Below are 23,853 nucleotides of genomic sequence, written 5' to 3'. Positions count from 1 at the left end.
GCGAGAATGCAGCTCAGCAATTGGTTCTGAATCGCGCCTGTCGTCAGCTGATAATTTCAGCATTAGGGCCAATTTGAAAATGCGTTAGGCCGGGACGAACTGAAACGTCCTTATTGAGGCACACCAAACCGGCAACTCGGACCGCAAAGTGCTTTCACGTCGCAATCCGGCACACGAAGTTCGTCCGTTTAATACGAAATAAGCAAGTTCCAAGTCTTCGAACCCCGCATTCTGGCGCTTTTGTTGAGGTTCCAAGTCATCAAGTACAAGTATTATCACTGACCTGCATATAGACGACAGCTTTCCAAGAATAAACCCCAGCAGCCAACAATGAGAATCGATCCACGGCACAAATCGCCAAAGCCAATAGCAACAGCCAGCGTACAATCTCATACACAGTGTACACAGCCTGATTTATATAAACCTAAATGGTATAAAGGGCTGCCCAGCTAGTCCCAAGATGGCAGCATGTCAGCGCCGAAGTCGCTAACGCTCACTGAACACCAAGTCAAGACACATAGACTCGGTGATACTACTGACCTGTTCTGTGATAGGAGGCATTGCTGCAAACTTGAGAAATACAGAGAGCTCTCGGGTGTCGAGTCTTTCGTGGAGGATCTCAAGAGACCGCGGCTATGGCACAGAGGAGGAGGCGCTGACTGACGAGCGAGTTCAGGGCTATACCCGCCACTTATAACACGCGCGTGCCTATATGACTGTTGGCAATCGGTCTGTGACGCGACCGCTACAGGAAAGCCCGTCCCAAGTCGTCGTTATCATAAGTCACGAACGGAGCTCTTATCTCCAACCACGAAGAAACCCTTGCCCTCTCCTCTCCTGCAGCGAACTGAGAGAGGAGGATGCCAGTGCGAGATTACGCAAATGCTCGGGAAAAAGGAGTGGGGAACGAAAACACAGCGGGAGCCCGATAATCACAGCAACACGGGGGCGACCTCTGAGGAATGTGTCGTCTCACGTCCCCTCCCGTTACCGTTCTCGAGGCAACTGTGTATTATCTGCCGACTTATCTGCACCGTCACGGTCTCAATCTCTGCACCCCGAAGCAGCGACGCTTTCTGGGGTGCGTCGGGAGGGTTATCTGGTTTCCTGTTTAAGGCGGGCCATCTTTGTTTTGCGAGTGTCATGGACATCCGCAACGTCTCGCTCTGCTTACGCCCTCGAAGCGACATGGAAGCTTTCCGTGCCGAACCTTTCCATTGGGCTGCAACAATATACGACCGTGATGACCGAGGGAAAAACGTTATAGTTGCTATGCCCTACTGAAACAATCAGTGTGTCATTCCAGTTCCTGTGGGTGTTTTCTCACGCGACAGAATTTTCAAATATTTACCACACTTGTTTTCGTTCAGCCACTCTATTTTCAGTATTGTATTGAAGAATATTTGTCAGGTAATATATGACATACGTGTTTTTGGTGTCTGATATGCTGGCTCTATGCGCGTTTACTTTCTTGAGCTGCTTGAAATGTTACCTATGAAAGTAATTGTAGTCCTGCTTGTACATGCAAATATTTTCGTTTTTTTACTAAACATTTTTGCTATGATTGCGTGAATTCCGCGTGTGCTCACTTATGTAAATGTGGGTGCATATTAAAGCCCCTCCCTCTTGGAGCCGGACCTCTGCCGGCGGCATGATCATATAAAAAACAATTATTGCCGTAAGAGTCCTGCGAAAACTTGTCAAGTAGTATACCAATGGAGTAGGGAACGTTTCAACAAAGTACTGCGGATCAACATTTTTTTTTTCAATAGCGATAATGTGACGTGAACGTGAAGCAACGTCGTATCTTGCAGCTGCGGCAGCTCGTACTTCCCTCGCCATACACTTCGTTTTTTGTGTGTGTGTGTGTGTGTGTGTGTGTGTGTGTGTGTGTGTGTGTGTGTGTGTGTGTGTGTGTGTGTGTGTGTGTGTGTGTGTGTGTGTGTGTGTGTGTGTGTGTGTGTGTGTGTGTGTGTGTGTGTGTGTGTGTGTGTGTGTGTGTGTGTGTGTGTGTGTGTGTGTGTGTGTGTGTGTCTGTGTGTGTGTGCGTCTGTGCTGTAGCTCGGATTAAAACAACGAATAACTGATCCAACGTTTTCCTAAGCTTCATAGCCGGTATATTCAGTATGCTTCATGTTCGATTACATGTACATCTTTTCGATAAGAAAACCATATGCGCTGAATTCCCAGACGGGCGTGGATAAATAACTGCGCTCCTCAGCAACGACCCTCAAAGCAAAACACGTGGCGTCGTCGGCAGGCCCATTATGATTGATTGACAAGGCTTAGCTTCAGGGCCGAATGTGAGACATCTAGGTGTGGCACAGTTTTCTACCACTAACGCTGTCCTCCTTATACTAAAGCGCTGGAGGCTACTTCAAATAAGCTCTGAAGATATGAGCCACACAAAGTTCAAGGATAGGTGTGAAGTGGTCACGTGTGTTCAAAAGTGAAGCCACGCCCGGTGACAGAACTGCCTCCAGTCAGGGGACAGCCTCGTGGTGTGGTGGAGCATGTTTATATTGGATAAGTAGTCGGGCGCGACGCTGGTAAAAACAAGGTAATGTTCACTATTTCCCTCTCAAAAATGAATTGAAATCAGTATTATTGAAACAAAATGAAATATATGGATTTTAATTACGTGTTTGTGAGTACCGGTATAAGATACAAATACGTTGTTCGTTTAATTTCCTTTAGGTTTAAGCTACCATAGCCAACGACTGTCATTGGAATCATGGCCAGTCAAGAGCTTCGACCAGCATGTTTGAAACTGCTATCATGTGGTCTCTGGGACTGTCGATGCAGCGTTAACCACGTTGATTGCAACATTACACAACATGTAGGAATTTGCATAAGGTAACTGCACTTTTCCTATGCGTGTTCTTTTTCTCGAATGGGCTGAGAAATTAGATTAAGAACTTATATAACTCCGCCACTTGAGTGGCTGCGATGTAATAGCGACTAGAGTTACTGTATATGCTCCCGGGGAAATTGCGCTGTATAGCGACCCAGGTGGCCGATAGTCTGTGTAGATACACACTACAGTGAGCTAACACTCGTTTGGGTGCCTTAGTCCATAAGTCGGGTGTCTGTGGGCGCTCTCGAGTGGGACTACAGCGCGTCTGTTAAAACAAGCATGACCCCCCCCCCCCCTTTCGCCTGCTTGAGGGGAATGCGTTAGTCAACTCTGAGGAAAGGTCTGAGTTGGACTCGAAGCGTCGAGATTACTTTAACTGAATACGTTGGGCAGGTGTTCCTTTTCAATTGTTATCTTCCTAACCAAACAGAGGTCTGTCAAATGTTTACCTTTTGCGATTTCTGTAAGTCTTTCTGCCTATTCCAGCGTAGGGTAACAAAATAAACCACGTTATTCATTCTCTTTAATTAACCTCTCTATTTTGGAGTGAAACCATCACGATCATCACATTGCGAAGACCATTTGGAAGTGAACGCCAGTTAATATTACTTCTATAGGTATCACACAGGCGCATGTGGTGAAGAATGATTCACATCGTAGGCTTCCGCATGCCGACGCAGGGTAGCGACTAACTGCCTCGATCGTGACAATCGTTAGATGGCAGCATAGATCAGTATCGTTTGTGTGCGTGCGAAGTGGAGAGGGAGAGCTTGAAACGTATTTACCAGGTCGTTACATGGTACTTCGAACCACTTTGTCGACAAGGATATATATGCAGTGAACTTTTTTGTTTAAAACTGGCTAGTAGTTATTGGTTCGTGCTTATGTGCGATCACCGATTGCAATATATGCCTTAACTTTCGCTTTTGTAATGGAGTAGAGCTCGCTGCGGCGATCATCGGAACACAATGTCGTCATTATTCATTTCTTTGACGGTAACGAATGTTTCGCCTAACACAATAGCCAGACGTCGCAAACGTCCTGCTCGTGAAATCGAATGGTCATTTCAGGCGATGGCCTCTTGGCACACGGCTAACACAACGCGCCGCTATCAAAAAGAAAAAAAAAAGAAAATTTGAAGAACCTACCATTCAGTGTATAATTTCAGTACATGCATCACTTGTGAGCTAGTTGATGCGGGAAGGATTATTGGATGCCTTCTTGTGTTCTTATCCAATTTTTTGTGGGGTGGGGGGGGGGGAGATTGGTGAGGTCGTTTTACACGCCCGTACGATAAGATTACGCACACCCTAGCGGTAAGACGACCGCTGAACGAAGCCGCGTACGTGAGCGACTACACGCGATCACCTCGAACACGACCAAGATAAGCGTTCGGGAACGTCGCGTCACGCGCGTCCTCGTTATTTCACGTCTCGCGCTTCAAAGTCACGGCACGTATTCACTGGCACCGTTTACTCTCTCCGAATTTTCACCCAAACTGCTCGTTATATATATTCTCTCACCCTATTGCAGCGCTCCAGGCTATAGGAGAGAAAAAAAACTTTCCTTGATCATCATGACTGTAAGTGGCGTTTTTTGGTGCAAAAGACACTCGATTTGGCTGAAGATCATTCAACACAGTGTTGATGAGCTTTCAGTCAGGTCAAACGCAGCTGCGATATTACCGATTCGAGGAAGTGTGACAGCTCGTCGGAAAGCTTTATTGTAGCGCAGGTAGGAGACTTTTACACTTCACAGCACGCACAACACACCGAAATTTCGAGCACGGAGGGGGAGGAGGCGTCACCATAAGCATCAGCTAGAACCGTGAATGAAAACTCGTGCATATGGGGTAATGCTCACTGGCATGAATCCTCGAAAATAGCTCATAGTATAGTACCCTGCACATAAGCCAATATCGCATTGTTCTTGCGCCATAAAATATGCTCGCATTTACATCTCAAAGAAAAAAACCTTCCAAGTTTTACTTGTTCACAAACACTTGGTAGGCCCGAAATGTGACGTAATCGTTTATTGAAGTTATCTACGTATATTTGATCATTCAACAACAAAAAAAAAAACTCGCATGCAATTAAAACACGAGTTGACAAAGTATCACTGCAGAAATATTACGGCGTCACAATTCCTGGAAATTCAGCAACGTATCTGTGCCATCCACGACCAAAAGAAAGATTCAGCACATGTTTAAGTTTCACAGAAGGTTCCACGAATCGATGACAAGCAAAAGTTCGCGACATCTGTGTGCACGACATGCTAGCTTAGCTGTGCATTTACACACATATAAAGACATTAAGACCTGTGCCAGCAGCGTAGCCCACTAATTCCTACATTTTTTTACAGTGAGAGAAGCGCAGATAAGCTTAGCGTCTCACAAAAATACCTGAATGACGCACAGGTGCCATTGTGTATGAGGGCTGCGAGTATACCCCGGACACGAGAATGATCTTTGGTAAGCAGATTTGGCCGAGAATTATCCTTCGGACTCTCAACGGCTCTGTCGACTTCGAGAATTCACAACAAAACAGTCTTGTATAACAATAAGTGCCGTGACGGACGGCGCTGACGCACGCCATGTTGAAAAGCGTGTGGGCTTATAAACAAACAATATTTCTCCTGAATTTATAGGCCAAGAGGGAGCAAGCTATAGGTTGGGGCCTGCTCATGTTCTACATATTGGAATGCGTGTGTAGTTACAGGCGAGAAAGGCTTACATGAGACAACCCCTTGATCGATTCGAACAAAATTTCTTACATTCGACAAAGGCAGTTAGCATCATTGACTGGCTATTCTAATGCAATCTAAGGCAGCCACATTTTTTTTAAAGCAAGTCAACGAGGATTTCTAGCTGTCTCCCCTTGAAAAAGAAAACAAGCAAGAAATTTACAAGTTTACACATATGCACCAAGAAGGCACACGACAAATGTGTGAACCCTCTCCGTTAGAGAAATTAAGACAGAAAGAATCTGATAACCATATTTACAGTTATAACGTCAATTTATTACAACGTCACAACTTGTCGTGCTACAGTACAAGTCGTATACTTCGGTAAATGTCTACTAAATTCTTATATGGTTACGTATATTATTAGGTACTGTTCAAAGAATTATATTATTTTGTCGGCAGTCTTAGAAAGCTCTCAGTTTCGGAATATTGCAATTTTGAAGGATATTCAAAAAATTATAAACATTTTAAATAAGCAAGGAAGATGAGACGAATTTTTTTTTCGAGAAGAATTTCGGCGGTGCGAAGCGAACACGCAACTCGCTCTGTGTATTGCTCGCAAACAATTATCCTTTGCTGGTGCTATGCATTTACGCGCCTCTCCCTTGTCACGCAAGTTCGTGAATATTTTAACCCAGTTTCACTCCTATATTACCATTCGATTGGTGGTATCCTTACTTGATAGTTGTGATAGTTTCTGTCCCAGACATTCACTGCAGTGTTATTCCTTTTAAGTGACGTCCTAAAAATGGTCTTTTAGACGAATACAGAAAACTGCTTCACGACGCCCTGCTTGCCACCTATAAGATCCTTCGCCTAGAAGCATGCTTCGGATACTCGCCCCATTATAACCATCCTTCTGAAAAAAAAAAATCCTGAGCAGCTTCATTAAGATTGTGCGGTGCTTGACGATAAAATCGATTCCTTCTTTTGCGCACATCATAGTACGAGCCTCTAGCTAATTATTGGACCTACATAAATGGATAAATCTCACCCATTCTAAGACGAGACAAAGAGAAGTTGTAACCATGCATTCTCGTGTTAGCTTAAGTATCTCATCGCGACGTTAACCTTCGTGGCAAGCGCGGCAATACGCCAAACGTTGCCGTCTGCACGACACGCAAGGGCAGCCACGTCCCGCCATGCATGCCATGTGCTTGATCTGTCATTCTTCCTTCGTTGCGTCCGACGAATTTTGCGAAGAGTCAGGGAGCACGCGGCACTGTAGGTGGAGGTCTGCCAGCAAGTTACGCAGGACATGCTGTTGCTGTGGTTGGTGCTGTAGCTGGTGCTGTGGCTCCTGGTTCCCCTGACGGACGAGCTGGCAAAACTGACCCTCGTCGGCGCCATCGCTGCAGTGTCTCACTCCATCACACACCTGAACTGGACGAAGACACTGACCGTCCACGCACGGGAAGTCACCGTCGTCGACGCTGCAATCGCGAGGAGGAGAAGCAGAGGTTGTGCTGGTGACGTCAATTGCGGCGGTGTCCCCCGACGTCGTAGCCAATTTAGGCTTGGGCGTCCTACCATAAACGCACAACAATTTTGCCGTCGTTCGTGCTTCAGGACAATCCTGCTCGTCAGAGCCATCCTGACAGTCGTTCTGTCCGTCGCAAATCCACTTAAGAGCTATGCAGCGTGTCTGGTCGTGGCAGGTGAAGAGGCACCGCGCATGGGAGCAATAGGACACGTCATTGATACTGCACCATTCTTCGTCCTTGTTGTTGCCGCAGTCGTCCGTCTTGTCACACCACTGATTCATGTCGTAGCAGGCGCCGTTCCCACACTCTTCTCTCCAGCCCACAGAACAGTCTTCAGCTTCTGCTGCTGGCGAGAGAACAAGCGTACCCACCAAGAACGTGTATGCGATCATAGCTCGATTCATCATCTCTGTCCGAGCTTCGCGATTTGTAGAGAGACAATTCCAAACTCGGTCCTTCGAGCACGCGTCTTCGAGGAGCTATGCAACGGATTCCGTGCACAAGTTTAGAGGTCGGATGCACGCTGCCAACACTGACGGGACGGCGAGATCGGGATTTTGCTCGTGAAACATAGGGGCCGTTCGTGCAGCAGATGCTTTTATACGCAGCCGTAGCACGGGGCACATGAGATACTTTGGTGAGACGCTGACGCAAGGTGAAATGCACGATGTGGCGCGACCGTCGTGGACCTCGGCGATTGGTCGCGAGAGTTTCGAGATGTAGTTCCGTAATGATAAAACTGGGTGACATATGATATTCTCTTCTTATTTTTCAAATAGCGCCAAACCAGCTTCTTATGGGAGATAGGGGGAGATAACAGTGAATAGGAAAGGACTAGGCCTTTGAATAGATCAAATGACCGGTGGTCTGCACCGCAACTAAGCCACGTGACTATAGAGAAAGTGATCAAAGTGCGCAAAAGACGCCACAAGAATTGTGTCAGAACGAGCAAGACAGCACCGTGTAGAAAGCAGCAGTAACGGAATTAAGACGATTTGGAACTGTTGGTCATGAATCTGAAACGTTATGTAGCGCAGGATCAAACCACATCAACAAAATAAAGCACGATGCGACATACGAGCGAGGGCTACCAAAAATTGTTATTGACGACCACACGTGTGTATACACTGTGCTCATCACCATCATACATGCGCGCACTGCTTTCAAGCAAGGAATGACTCTTTATTTGAAAGGTGCACAGGCTGAGTGCTGATACAGGCTGGCGTAGTGAGCTTGTCGCTACGTCTTCTGACAACGGTACACTTTGCAAGAGAGGTTTACCGACAGAATAACTGCAATGCATTTCCTACCAACCATCTCGTGCAGTTCTCTTTCCAATTTGCGCATGTTCGTCCGACCATTTATCTAGACACCGTGCCGTCAGCCCTGTCGTATATTGTTTTCCGCATGAAAGCAGAACGCTGTAAACTGCATGGGTAATGCAAGCAATAAATGAACCAGTGTGGCGATTTTCGCAGCCTCGTTGAACACGAGTGCTTGTTTAGCGTAGAGTTTCTGGGCCTCTGGGGTGTCAATAGAACAGAATGTTCACCATCGAATGACCTGCAATCGTTTTGATATTACCACATGCATGTGGACAATATTGTGGGACAACTTATGAATATATGAAATGTGTATACTTTTTGATGGGCGTTGGTTTGTGTGCCCTGTGAACGACTGTCTTGTCTTGGTTGTGCTGTGTGTTCTGTGTAATAGTTGCTGCGCTTCCTACCAATTGAGATCTATTCATGCCAACTAGTCCGATACAATTGTTTATCGACTATCTTGCATGCGCATTATTCACACGAATGATTCTGCAGTTGAACATTGTACATGCAAAGATTAGCCAGCCTGTAACGTACCCTGAGACTGGAAGCGAAGACTTGAATGCACTCGCGAGGACATTTCTCTATACTGCATTAAAAAAACATATAGCGATATTTTTCTTTTCAACTAATTAAATATACATTGAGACATACAGCAAGATCCGCTCATTACTGCGCGGTTCACAGTATCAAGTTTTTGAATTAAGATGACCATTTCAATTGGCATATGAACTACCAACGAACCACACTTGACAAGTTTCTTGACACTAAGATTGTTTTTAGAGCTGTCATAACCTGCTTAAGGGCCACAAAAGTAGGCATATAAATGAAAACCAATATCGATAGATCCTCGGTGTGTATGAAAGTGGTTGCCATTTTTTTTTTTTACGCTTTCTGCTAGAGGCATGTTTAAGTGAACCGCAGTGAGACAGTTGATAGGAAGAGTCACTCAGGCAAAAAAAAAAAAAAATGGTGGTCAGGCCTGCTAGGCCAACCGCGCCCGTGGCAACATCACCACTTAATAGCATAGACTATAGTTGCTCATCAAAAATCATACAACAGAATAGAATATATACGTATTCGAGTATTATATAGAACTCATACGCGTTGGGACGAACATTTTATTTCAGTAGAGCAAGGTATTGGTGCTAGCTTTGACAGAATGAGCTGATTGGCACACATATCACTTGCTTGTTGTAAACGGAAATTGTATAGCGTACTTCCATTGAAAGGAAATTGAGCGTTGCGTGAAAGGAAATTTTCTGGTCGAGCTTTCCGATTTGCATTAGGTAGTGCACTCCCTTCCACGAGAATACGACTTCAACGTGTTGTACAATTAAAGGCCCACGTGGCTTCGCATATCGGCCACGTTGCACACTGAGGAGCAATGGTAGACTCTATAGTTCTGGAATGATAAAATTGGGTTGAGTTGAATGCGATATGCAGCTCTCGAAGTACGACAAGGAGGCCTCTGCCAGCAGAGGGAATGAGATAAGGGGGAGACCAGAGGACGAACAAGTTGAACGGATCGAATGTTGGGTTGGATGCACTCCAACGGAAACACGTGACTAGGCGAAAGTAGTGAGGGTGCAGAAAAGATGAGTAAAAGGTTCCGTCAAAGTGGGCGAGACAGCAGCAGCAGGCGGAGCGTGCCAGTGACGGGTTCGTGCCGAGCTCAACGCTGCTCGGGGAGGGGCCTGCAGCCTCATTGGCCACGAGCACTGCAGATCGCGGGCAAGGTGCCACCAACCTTCCAGCGTATAGCAGAGATCTTGACCTGGCTAACAGCCAGCATTGCTGTTTCAACGCAAGCTGTCCACCGGGCTGGTTGATCAGGCTTACAGTGTGCACTGCGGCTCAAATACAGGCTTATTGCTTCGCCGTCCGGACCAGACCACCGTGCGCCACCTTCGCTTCAGCGCTGCACACAGAGACGCTGCACACCCATTCCGTGAGACTCCCTTTGTCCGCCTCAATCAGTGTCTTGTGTTCCGTTCGCCGTACACTGCGAGGTCTTTGCGAACTATTTTCCTTGGACTCACGTTCACTGTACTGCTCGTAAATTGGTCTAGTGGCTAAGGTACTCGGCCTCCGACCCGTAGGTCACGGGATCGAATCCCAGCAGTGGCGGCTGCATTTTTCGATGGAGGCGAGAATACTGTAGGCCCGTGTGCTCAGATTCGGGTGCACGTTAAAGAACCCCAGGTGATCGAAATTTCCGGAGCCCTCCACTACGGTGTCTCTCATAATCACATGAAATAGTTTGGGGACGTTAAACCCCACTTATCGTCATAATGACGCTCGTAAATTAGTATGTATCTCTGTTTGTCTTGTTCCTTACTATCAGCGAACCTGACTGTTAGCAAATAGTTAGCAAAACGAGGAACGTATACGTTCCTCGTTCACGCCACACCAAGAAACTCCAGGCCTGCGCGGAAGGCGCTGCACAGTCGCAGCGAAAGCACGAAGGGCGCCCTTTCAGAGCCTTTTCTAAACACTATTGCGGTAAATGCTAGAAGCACACATGCAAGGTAACCACTATACACCAAAAATATTCGTAGTTTCTGCATAGTAGGCCAGCATTCAGTATGCTATCCTTCGCCTTTCTTCGGAGAAGCGTGATATCCCCTAAACACTTGTAACATTCATTGGCGGACGACGACGAAGAATCCCGCCAGAAGTGGGTATGTGCCACGGTTAATAGGTGATGAAGAACAAGCTTTTGTAATGTGTTTGGACGACCCACTCGTTACGCGAGTCGCATTGTGTGACACCTAGTTGTTTCTTTGCAGTTATGAACCGCTTTATTACTCATATTAACACGATTCCTTTCCCGACATCAAGCCTGCCTAAGGCAAGTTCGCGAACGAGCCCCACGCTCCGGCGTGACTTAGCAATATAACACTCAGCTGGCACGCAGTAGACCCTGGGTCGAATCTCAATATGTGTCCACATGTCTGGTGTTTTGTATTGAAACTTTGTGCGATAGGAGTTAAGGCACGAACACACTAGCGGCGCCACGCTCTGCCACGCGCCACGCGCCGCTCGCGAGACGCCGCTTTTCTCTCTTTCTCCCGCCGAGCGTCGAGGAATTTCTGCCGCCGACTCAATCGCTCCTTGCGCTATTTCTGCCGCCGCCGCCCAAGCAAAGCACCAATCAGCGACGTGCGTGGTAGTCGCCATAGCAACGCACGGAGCTTTTCTTTTTTTTTTTCGGCTGTCATTTTTCTCACGCCGTCGTTTTTTGAAGCACGCACCTTGGACACCGAACGCTTTTTAGAGGAGATTAGACTCTACCCTTTCTTAAACGACAAAACGATGCCTGATTACAAAGATAGGGAAGCAAAAATGAACAGATGGGATCTTATAGGATCTATGTTTGGATTGACAATTAAGTGGCGATTGCGTGGCTCATTGCATGTTGAGCGTGAATGAATTGTACGTTTTATTCACTCACTTGTGCAGGAACACAGGTCATGCTGAAGTTTAAAAATATTAGAGACAGGTGGATGAAGCTCGTGTCGGGAGTCGAGGCGAACACTCGGAGCAGTGCGCCAGGCAATAATGGCAAAATTAAGTGGCCCCTGTTCTCAATTATTGACAGCATGCTGAGGCAGACACCTCACTATGCGGAAAAGTAAGTGATCAATGACGTGCCGTTTCATATTGCAGCGCACGCAGGATACCTGTTTCATGCCTTCAGTATCTCGGTACCTCCAAAGCGGATGGACCCAATATCTTCGCGGCGCATTTCGAGAGCGGCGACGCTGAAGCAACAGCAGACACGCCATCACGGTAACGTTGAGCGTTGCGCGGAGATCGTCGTCGCCGGCCATTGTTCGCACGATTGCACCGTAAAGTCGGAGAGCTCAGAACCAACGCTTCCTAGTACAGGAGGCGTTGTCAGAACAGACGACGAAAAAGCGCGCGAAATCTCGCGAGCTGCGAGACCACTCGAGACTGTTGTCACGTGACTCCCGCAGATGTGGCCAGCGTGCCGCTTTTCACCGCTCGGCGGCGAAGACGCGCGTCATGCCGCGGCGGCACGCTTACCGCTAGTGTGCTCGTACCCTAAACAGACAACTACGCCGGCGGCGGACAACTTCGGCGCTGCGCGTGACCGGTGTTTTAACACGGGCGTGATCGGTGTTACAGCTTTCGCTGTAGAAACTAGCATCATTATAAATGGGTATGCGCCACAAATATTGAGCTGAATTGTGCTACTCCCCACTGGTCCCCAAGGGGTATGTGCCACAGAAATTTGTGCGGCGTATAAAGAAAATTTTCAATCCCACCACGCACAACTCCCGCTAAAAATGGCAGTGACTTAGCTAAGCTATGCCAGGATATACGTAGCGTTAGCAAATGTTCACCCGATTATCCTTCTTTCTCTATGGCTATACCACAGTGGCAAACGCCAGTCAGAGGCGCTATCAAGCGGCTCCAGCGCAGTGTCAGATGGCGACTGCACAGGGAAGGTGCGCGCGTCGGCCGTCCATATGTCTACCAAGGCTATGACGGCACTCCTCTGGAAAGCGCACACCTGCGGCGGCGGCGAGTCGCGCGCGGCCGCGGCCGAGTGCGAGGGAGTGGCCGGCTCTGGTGCGTGACACCACTGACCGTCTGCGCAGCGCATCGAATTGCACGCACAACGGCGGCGAGCCGCGCGTGGCGGCGGCGGAGTATCATTGCGCATGCGCAGGGCCAGTGCCGCACGAAATTGGCTCAGCGAGGCCAATGTAGCTAACGCTACAAAACAAGGAAGGACTAAGGCCGCGTTCACACTGAGCATACCGGCTGCCGAAAGTGCTCCGAATCCGGTTCGGCGGCGGCGAGATCCGCCGAAAGTTAAAGGGCCCTCTCCGCGCCGATCGCTCTCGGACCGATTTTTGCGGCGTCTGCCGCCGAATCGGTCACCGCGGACCAATAGGAGCGCTAGTCAAGGAATTTTGAAAAATGGTGGCCAAGCCCTACTCACTTGTTATGCTGCAGTGCACGTAACCGAATGTTGAAACCAACGGGAGTTTAACCTACTCTGTGCCTACTTCGACTCCGTATTTCGTGAAAGAGGTGACCGAGCTTGCTGTTGGCGTGCTTGTTGCGGTCTTGCAAAGCAAAACGAACCCACCAACGCCGCTGGCGTCGGTGGTTTTTCTGCTTTTCGTGCATTACAAGACAGCCACTTGCCAGCAAAGTAAGCAGTACTGTCTTTTCTTGCTTCTTGCGTACGAGAATCGTCGAAGTATACACCACCGGATAGCGTAGTAGCGTTTGCGAGCCGCGACAACAACCGGGTGACAGCGCATCCATCCCGCGTTCGCCCCGTAGTAGATCGCATATTCGGCGGCGCGGGGCGCGTCCAGTGCGAACGACGCTGTGTTTCGGCGGCAGGGGAATTTCGGTCGCTGTAGAAAGCGGATGTTTCAGAGTGAACTAGGCATAAGAATTGGGTGCGGGGCGGCGGCGGTGAGCCGCAGAAACAGACGACGCGCACCCGCGCAGCGCAAGCCGTAACTGTACCGTATGCGCCATCTATAGTCTAGAGCTGTATGCGATCTATAGTCATGGCTTGACGCAATACTGGTCGAGACCATTACTGCAACGTAATTCGCCTTATTGAGGTCTGTGTAGCGTGTGTGACTGTCTGTGGCTTGTTTGGAACTTGTCTGCGCTGATAATTGGCTCGGAGACTGTACTTCGGATCACCACGCTAAACCCTTGGAACGACCTATAGCGGTGGGTTAGAAAAAACTTGCATCACCTACCTAAGAATTACAGAGTATAAGCAACCGTATTATTCTTCTGAATCGTTCAGTTTTCCTGTTGCAAGGCCTGCACGGCTTAGTGTAAGCTTCACAATTTTTTTTTTTTTTTGAAGTGTTAACGTAGTCGAGAGTTTGATGGAATAAAGACTGGTCAGGTAAAGCCATTGTTGAAAAAAAAAAACAGGTCACTGACCAATACCAATCCCTTTTTCACAACGGACACATTCCCTGTTCGGATCCCTTGTTCACAATGGGAAAGTTTTATTGTGGTCATGCTTCTGCGTTCAGGCGTTTTTTTTTTTCGCAACTTAGTATCTTTTCTCGCGTCTTTTGCTCCTAGCGTGACACACGCGACAAGCGTAGCGATGTTCCACGTAAACTTCGTTACAGCAAGATTCGAGAACGGAGGCGATGAATTTTCAGGCTGTGGGAAAGCCAGCGACATGACGGAGCATGACTTAATCGAATTTGAATATATCCACCCGTGTGTATACGTTCGGGCCTATACATGAAGTCCGAGGTTTAGGGGCAGTGCTAGAAAGTTTGCGTCCAGAATACGGATAAGTAAGAGACGGTTAATTGGTTGCGGGAGCTTCCGTCCTTTTATAGGAACCACTCGCTAAGCGCAGATGCTCACGCAGCCGACGCCATAAGAAAAAGGGGAGAGGAGGCTATTTAAGCGAGGAGGTAACTATAGCGATAGTGGAGATGAAGACCGCGCACACGTGGTTGAGTTGCATCTGTGGGTCGTGCCGATCGGTTGAGAAGAGTACACCACGCATCTGCCAGTTAGACAGGACGAAATACGCAGACAAGAAAGCCCGCACAGGACCAGTGTGGTCTTCGTATTTCGGGCTGCTTATCATGCAGATGTCGCAACAAACTTTCCCACACCGAGGCAACCGTTCACCGCGAAGTTCCTGAATGATAAAAGATATGCCGAAGCTCGATAAGCATTGTTTGTGCGGTAGTTGAAAGGCAAATCTCATGGGAGATGAGGCCGAGCAGGAAAGTAACGTGAAATTCAACGAATTAAAAGCTCTTTGGGATACCTTGTAATGCTACCATGTCACTCAGTGAGAAAAAAAAAAGATGAAGTGAAATAGAAACATGCAGAAATCATTGCGTTAATTGATTGATTGATAAGTCGGGTTTAACTTCCCAAAAATATCGTATGATTATGAGACACGCCGTAGTGAAAGGCTTCGGCAATTTCGACGACCAGTGGGTTCTTTAACGTGCACCGAAATCTGAGCACACGGGCCTACATCATTTCCGCCTCCATCGAATTAAGCCAAATAAATAATACGAGCTTTGCAGAGCACATGCCACTGTCCTGTTATGAAGGGGATGCTCAAAGCATACCTTTAAAGAAGGAATTGGATGTTCATTAGATGAAATCTCTGTGGCATAGATGACATTGTGAAGTACACAATGTCAAGTACACGCACTTAGTCGGTGTTAGTCCAGTCTTTTTTTTTTTTAGTCCTTAACTTTGCAGCGCAGCTTTTACCGACCGACAAGGATAAAGCTAGAAAGGGGATATTTCAACAGGACCCTGACAAAAGGCCACACAAGCACAAGATCGCGTAACCGCCGTAGAAACGTGATGGCAGCGTGGTATTGGTATAGTTTCGGAACGGTGGAAGAAATGTGATGCGTGGTTTCTGAAAAGGGCGCAAATGTATGTATCAGAAGGCGTGAATCGAATTCTTAGAGAGAATGAATGGCGAGGTGGTTGAACGGATGAAACGTCCAGTTGGCTGCTATACAACGGAACAACGGAATCAAAGGGAACTTGATGAGGGCACAGAACATACGGGGAAGTGGTCGCTCGAAAGCGAGCTACACAGGAGCTACACAGGAGCAGTGGGCGGTACGGGCTTCTGCCGAGCCTTCATCTGGCATGCGCTTGCTCGACTCGGGAATCACTGTGCCGCCGTATCTTGAAGCGATCCTCGACTTGCCAGCTCTCGCTTCACCACGCGAGAAGGCTCGCCGTTATCTGTGGTCAACGTGTTCGCAGAACTGCTGGGAGAGTGGTCTCGTTAAACACTTCGACTGCCATTGCCACGAACTTCGCAAACCGCGGGCCAGGGGCCTTACCGGTCAGTGGTTCAGTGTGGCGAAGATCTTAGCCTTTCAAACATATGGCACTGCCATTGGAGTGCCAGCTGTACGCGTGGCCACTTTAGTGCGCTTGCATTGCCCACTGCGGCTCTGATGCAGGCCGGCTGCTTCCCCGTCGGACCCAGACCACCGAGCGGCATCTTACCCAGCGACGCGCCCCTTCCCGTGACATCTTTCAGCCGCCTCATTTCACGCATGATGTCTCGTTCGACGTAGATTGCGGTGTCTTTATTTTCTTTCTTGAACTCGCGTTCACTGTATAGTGCTTGCAATGCGGTTAGGTAAGCGTTTCTATTCGTCGTTCTTCTTGGTCTTTCGTTGTTATGTGTCGCAAGCACATTGTCATATATTCTTCGCTAATGCTGACTTTGCTTGCGTCCTTTAGTAATAGCGCAGCACGCGCAAAGCGTGGCATGATTTCTCGTAATCTTCTCTAAAGTGAGGGTCAGTAAAGCCTTCGATAAATTAGCTTGCTCTACGGGAAAGCCACTTATACGAAGAAGCACGGTTTCACTTAATTTGAATATGTCGACCTGGGTAGAGGTTATGGCACCAGCTCACGCGATGTCCTTCGATTTTGGACATCTTTAGAATGGTTATGTCCAGGATAGGAATGAATAAAAGACGCTTGAAGGATTGACCCTGACGAAATAGTATGGAAGCAAGGACATAGTTAATACGGTTAGAAAACCGTGATCAATCCGCCATGAAACGCAGAAGTTTAAGCTGTGCATTTGAAAAAAAAAATCCTCTATATAAACGCAAACTGCACTAGGCCAAAAAAACAAACAATAAGGCCCATCCACGCACAGCTGTCCGCCCCGTTATAAAGCGGACTCACAGTGCCCGTCGATTAAGATGAGAGCAAGGCTTTCTGAAAAATACTGGATTGATTTATTGTGTGGGGTTTAACGTCCCAAAACCAAAAAGGCTGGATTGCAGAACTCCTAGTAGAGGAACAAAATATTCGGCTACTCGTTCTGTACGAATTCACAATTATTTTCATCGCCTCTGCGTATTGCTCTTATGATGTCCTTTGCGGAAATGAAACTGTACAAGTCTCCTCTGACGAGGTCAGTAAATGAACTGGCAAACGCATAAGTCCGCTTTATACTTGCCCCTCGAATGCATTCACGCATTAAACATTCTTTTCTCTGCACATGGACGATCGAGATGCTTCTGTACAACTCGCATTTTGCATACGTGCGCGAAGTTGGCCATATTAAGAATCCGAAAATTCTTGTTTGCTAGGCCTTACCGAAAACGAGTTTTCTAAACACTCAGTCAGTCAGTCAGTGAACGTTCGGGTAAGTCAGAACAGCTTTATTTTTCACAATCCAGAGAGTGGCGCATAATTTTCCGATTCGCTTTGCGTACAATAGAAAAAAATTCCGCCATATCCACGAAGTGAATGATGATGAGTGGGCGAAGCTCCGGAGGTAAACCTGGTAAACCATGAATCCTCCGTACATTTTGCCCACTCGATTTTACTGCAACGCTCCCCCTAGCGTACGTCGCCGCACTAAATCGAACGATTGCCTTCAACCAATGACACGCGCCATATGTGACATCATTCCTATTTTATAAGATCTCGCGTCTTTCATCAACTACAAGTACCGCTTTCTAGTTTATAACATCTTGCATCTTTTCATCATCAGCTACAAGTACCACCATCTAGTAAACACTACAAGAACTAAACGAGAGGTGGCTACATACAGGAGACGGTACCGCCATCTAGTGAACACTGAAAGAACTAAACTAGAGGTGGCTACATACAGGGAACCGTACCGCCATCTAGTGAACACTGCAAGAACTAAACTAGAGGTGGCTACATACAGGCTACAGGGGACGCACAGCCCACGCCCTAAGGAGCTTCGCCCCTAAAAAACCTGAATGGCGGGAGAGAACATGATTGAACCACCACCTCGGACTTTGAGTGCGCCCGTCTTCGCACTTGTGTTGCCGCAGTCATCGTTGCTGCCACGCCATTTGTCTACAGTGCCCGAAGGTACTGAATCGTCAGAAATCGCTTATGGTTCTCGCTGACGGTGGGCTTGATCATTTTTGCACAGTAAATGACTTAAAGCAATACCACCACGCGTTGATATTACCTCAGTGGTATAATTCTGGCTGCCTTTTTATTAATTTTTAAACGCAAAATGATGCAGCAACGCACGAGAAATTTCGCATTGCAACCACTCAATAGGTATCAAGTCACCGTCATCGGCAGTCGAACCTTCAACTCATTGCACAGCCACTACAAAGAGTTGCGACAGGAACACTACTATAAGTATCGGTCGCATTGATAACTCCACGCACAATATCGACACTACTGCAACACCTTTATAGACATCTTATACCATTGTTTTCACGTCATTAGTAATCAGGATAATTACACTATATGAGTAGTGCGATGCACAAAAATGTTCTGCGGTTGCCAAGAAGTTATTAGGCTACATAAATCGCGGTATATTAAAATATAATTATGTCTGCAACTTTAAGCACAGAGATTATACTTATCCGCATACCACATCTGTAGCCTGCGCCAGATAATCACGGTGCCAGAGTCTCCTCTAAAAATTTTTCCGCAAAGCTCGTCAGGGCAGCGCTGCATCGATCTTCGGACATGCCACGTATGAAACACCTGACGCGATGTAGCGTGACGTGTCTTCCGCGTCATTCCCGGCTCGTTAGGTTGGAGGAATCCTGCAACGGCTGAAAGAGCATGCGGAACTGCATCCGGAGGTCTATTAACCAGCCGCGTAGGCCATGACGTTGCTGTGGCGGATTCTGTGGCGGTTGCTGCGATTGTGGCAGGGGTTGTTGTGGCTGTTGCTGTGGCAGTGGCTGTTGCTGTGGCAGTGGCTGTTGCGGGGGCAGTGGCTGTTGCGGGGGCAGTGGCTGTTGCGGGGGCAGTGGCTGTTGCGGGGGCAGTGGCTGTTGCGGGGGCAGTGGCTGTTGCGGGGGCAGTGGCTGTTGCGGTGGCTCTTGGTTCCCGCGGCGAACGAGCTGGCAGAATCGACCCTCGTCAGCGCCGTCGCTACAGTCCCCGACTCCGTCGCAGACTTGAACCGGAAGAAGGCACCGACCGTCCATGCACGGAAAGCCACCGTCTTGTACGTTGCAACGATGGAGAGCAGGCGATACCGTGTTGGTGTTCGTGGCCTCAGATGTTGCGGCGGCAAGTGGCGTTGTCACCCGCGTTGTCGGATCGAGGATCATCGCGGCACCGGTAGTCACTAACGGGCAGTTCTCCTCGTCGGAGCCGTCCATGCAGTCGTCTCGACCATCGCAAACCCATGCCACGGGTATACTGCTATGGCAATCATGTTCCGGTCTGAAAGAGATCCGCCCTGTGGCCATTTCATATGGCGTGCAAAGAACGAGCATCGCTGGTAGCGCAATGTGGGCGATGATGGCGCGATATATCATCATTCTCGAGGAGCCAGGCAAGTTGTAGAAGTAAGAAATCTAATCTCCTGACGAGCGACTTTCGAGAGCTCTGTGAAGGCAGGCCCGCGCACACGGAGGGCACGATGTGTCGACACTGGCAGACTATCGGAGCTTCGTTCGGGCCAAATAGGAACCGCAAGCGACGTCCAGACGCACGAGGTTACGGACGACGTCTGAAGGGGGTGAGAACGCGCAGATGGACGTCTACGCGGATAACTCCTCAAGGGGTCGCCCTAGCAGCTGATTACAGCGATCGAATAGGAGAGTCCCGCGCATAGTTTCGGAATGATAAAAAGCGGCTTAAGTTTGCGCAGTCGCGGCTCAGCAGACAACGGTGAAGAGGTTTATCGGCCAGAAGACGGAGATGCAACGCAATGCAGGAAAGGACGAAGCGGATGAACTGAGCAAAAAAAAAAAAAAATGCGCAGAAGGCCGCCTCAATTAAAGCACACCATGGGGGACGGAGTGGCAAGGCATGTTCATTTCCGAAATGAAATCCTCGGAGGATTTTGCGGGAGGTCGTGGGGTTAGCCTCGGAATATTTTTTTTAATCATTCCATGGTTCGAAACAAACTTTAAATGTACTTTCCATTGAGCAGATCTCCTTCGCTATGTGACATGTTTTTTTTTATTTCTTATAAACAGATATGATTTCATTATGTCTTTCAATCTCTTGCTGAATTTTACTTCTTGTTCTTTTTTTTTCAGTGGACGCCACTGTTTCTACGTCGGCGTGAAGGGAAGAAATCTTTACATGTCAGAAAGCATTTATCGTAGATATTTGTTTCCGTTTCACACGTTTCACTTCAATTAAACGTGCGTTTTGCAGCTCAGGACTTCAAAAATTATATCTATATACCAGCGGTTCACAAATGGGGGCCCACGAAGCCATATTTGAAAGTGTGTAGTAGTGCCCCTGGTAATATTTGGCAAGCTTGGCCGCATAACATTCATGTGCCGCGGCGTACCTGGCTTGCGTTTCCCCTTCTCCGCGAAATGTCGGTAAACCCTTTGTTGCAGTTTTCTACAACGCATGCACACGAGCACACTTTCTTTGCGCTCGTACATATCAAGAGAACAAAAAAAGCCAAATACATGCAGATTATGGCCGCAGAACCGACAAGATTAGTGATGTGTGGCGACCGGAACTACACGGACAGAGTCAAACAGGCGGAGCAGTTTCCGGCCAGGTCTGCTAGGCCAATACCCCCGTCACACGTGGCAACTTAGGTGCACTTTGCGAGCGAGTGTACTTACGCTCACACAGTGTCATTTCGGCGGTTCGCCTGCTACACGAGAAAACGAAGTGTACTCTAGAAACGAGGGCAGCGGCAATTGTCTGTTTGTAGCGGAATATATATTTGTTACTTTCGCACCCGCGTCTCATCGTCGGACCACCACGTTGTCTTCGTGGAAATGGCACCAGTGGCACACGTCATCATAAACGACTAGAGAACGACCCGCCTACACAGGTGCAAGTGTGCCTGGACGTAAACAACGCGACGGACGCAGCCATTGCACGGTATGTGCTGCCCCCTAGCGGACGTGGCCGCAAACTGGCCGAGGGTAAGAGAAGCAAGGATTTTTGTTAATTTATCACTTTTTTAATACATATCGGTATCCGTTATAACGAAAACAATAGTTCAAAAGTGGCATGAGTGTCGTTTTAAGCAACAGACTATTCTGTGCAAGCCACTGGCATTGAGGCTACACACTTCGTCGCAGCGAAGTGAATTAGAAGTGTGGAAGCTTGGGCTAGTTGGTATGGCATGACAATAGTTATAGCGCGAGAACAAAACGACGACCTTCTTGTCTTGTCGGTGTCCTTCTTGTCGGTGACCTTCTTGTGGGTGACCTTCTTGTCGGTGTCCTTCTTGTCGGTGTCCTTCTTGTCTCTGTGTCGTCGTTTTGTTCTGTGTCGTCTTTTGTTGAAGCGAAGTGAGGTTGGGGAACGCACTTGCCGGTAAGTGTACTTTGTAGCGAGTGACACTAAACGTGTGACAGCGCGCAAAATGACCATCGAGGCTAAGTGTACTCGCTCGAACTGCACCTAAGTTTCCACGTGTGACAGGGGTGTAACCCCACCTGCGAAAACATACCACTACTACCATCACCGCACAACTTATTGAGAAGTTTTGTAGATCGAACTGGCGTGGCACTTTAGTTTGACCAATCTTCGAAAGAAATAAATAAAAGGCACCTATCATTTCACCCTGCATGCTGTGTTAATTTGTCACCCTCCCCCTTTCTCTTATTGCGACGGTTCCATCATCACTTGCACCAGTTCACAACAAGTCCCCTAAGTATTCACGGCTGAAACCACTGCTGTGAATACTTCAAAAGCGCGTTATTCTGCAGTCGTCTCAAAACTTCCGCACGCTCTCAGTTCATATTATTCGTGTGACATCGCCGAACATTAGCCGCGATAACGCCTAGTTAATGAACGCTGGGCCTCGCAGAATAATCAATACAAAGATTGACAACACACCATAATTTGAAATTGCTAAAGTTACCTTAGATATCGGAACAGCCACCTATAACATGGTTCAGAAGTTCAGCATCTCTATGCGGTGATGATAGCTGGTGTACAAAATCAGTGAAACCTGCAAATAATCGGTGCCCGTGGGAGCGGTCGATCAAAAGTTGTCTTGATAAGAGGGTCAACTCAGTTAATGTTTTTACACGCAGAAAGCCATAGCTATAAGCACACCACGGTTTGCACAAATCGCGAAGGATTGCCTCTGCCATTTCATCCATACCACGGCTGTTTTCAAAGAAAAGCTTTGCCTATTGGTGTTGCTTAATCAGAAAATTTCGGTCACTATAGATGGGCCCAGTATGCAGATAATAAAGAAGACACCGCGCTCTTTCTCAACTAGAAGCGTCCAGTAATTCTAAAACACCTCAAATACAAATAATACAGCTGCCAAATTGCTTATATGCGCTTCATTTACCATCAGTGGTTACTATTATTATTAGTGGTTTATTATTGGTAATATCAGTGGTTATTAATTTCGTCAACAGTTGGATACGCATTGCATCAAACATCCCTGGCAATCGAACTTTCTATGGAAGGCTGGGCTTCCCGCGAACATACAAACATTCAGTGAATTGACGTCTTCACTAAGAGGACATTTAGCAACTCCAGAATGCAAAAAAGAGAAAATTCGTTGAAACCTCCGAACGTTATAGGATTCGATGCTGTTAAGTACCGTAGAAAAATGAATCATACTTCACGATTAATCAGTGTAATGGTTCATTCACAACGATGACCCACTTGTGCAGAACACGGAGTAAAAGAGCATTGAGCCACCTAAACTCAGCCGTATTTGACGAGCTACCGCGGCCACATAACGTCAGCCGTATTTGACGAGCTACCGCGAATTGCTAACAAGCAAAGCTTCCCATAAACGTTACGGGAGGGTACAGAGGTGCCGGTATGCGGCAGCTACAAGCGGCTCGCGCGGAACAGCGCAAGAATTAAGGCAAGTCAACTGATCTGACTACGTTACGTCCTACTGGCCTCGATTGGCGTTCTTGCTTTACAGAAATACCATTCGTAGTAAAACATATAAGGGCGGCATTGAGCCAGCGAACGTTCCTATGGGTGCACACTCATTGCGTTCTGCGTTTAGAAATAATAAGGTTCCTGCGAAAATTTTGGCAAAATAAGGGATCGACAAAACACCCAAAATAAAGCCGCAAGAATGCGTCAAATTTTAAGCGCGAATATTAGAGGCATCCACGTGCAAAGCAACCATTACCGAGTGACTAAAAAGTTTCTTGGATATATATAGTTGTAGTAGCCAGAACACAAGCAGGAGACATTTTCTGACGCGCCGGTATATAGATGTGGTTACAGTACAATGGTGGTGTCATAGGACTTATCTTCTTCATTCCTCGCTCGTTATATTGTGCGGATTCAGCAACTGCTGGAACAACGCGCGGAAGACCACGTGGACGTCCACTAGCGAGCCGCGTCGGTGCTGCCGGTGCTCTTGCGGCTGGTAGTTCCCGTGCCGGACAAGCTGGCAGAAACGACCCCCGTGAGCGCCATCTATGCAGTCTCTCACTCCGTCACACACTTGGACTGCAGA

At 47.8% G+C, this 23,853-nt stretch overlaps 2 protein-coding genes across 4 annotated transcripts in view; both read right to left on the bottom strand.

The window, feature by feature from the left end:
* Positions 1-23,853, bottom strand: part of LOC119163799 (ADP-sugar pyrophosphatase) — a 61,149-nt gene that overhangs the window by 18,169 nt on the left and 19,127 nt on the right. The window contains exon 1 of one of the 3 annotated variants that reach the window (XM_075873514.1): positions 541-709. The exons of the other annotated variants lie outside the window; for them this stretch is intronic. Coding sequence (XP_075729629.1) covers positions 541-561 — 21 coding nt within the window. The 5' untranslated portion in view covers positions 562-709. Of the gene's footprint in view, positions 1-540; positions 710-23,853 lie in introns of those variants that run through there. 3 annotated transcript variants of the gene reach the window in all.
* On the bottom strand, positions 4,558-8,395 carry LOC142771696 (uncharacterized). The gene has a single exon (XM_075873516.1). The coding sequence runs from the start codon at positions 7,488-7,490 to the stop codon at positions 6,765-6,767; it is 726 nt and encodes a 241-aa protein (XP_075729631.1). The 5' UTR covers positions 7,491-8,395; the 3' UTR covers positions 4,558-6,764.

The sequence above is a fragment of the Rhipicephalus microplus genome, chromosome 9 (genome assembly GCF_043290135.1).
Source record: "Rhipicephalus microplus isolate Deutch F79 chromosome 9, USDA_Rmic, whole genome shotgun sequence".
Lineage (NCBI taxonomy): Eukaryota > Metazoa > Arthropoda > Arachnida > Ixodida > Ixodidae > Rhipicephalus > Rhipicephalus microplus.
Note: the sequence above shows the minus strand (reverse complement) of the source record. Positions and strands in the feature narration are given on the sequence as shown.

Bases quoted from the DNA above. Each gene is read 5' to 3' on its own strand.
- LOC142771696 (XM_075873516.1), bottom strand. From the start codon at position 7,490: ATGATGAATCGAGCTATGATCGCATACACGTTCTTGGTGGGTACGCTT.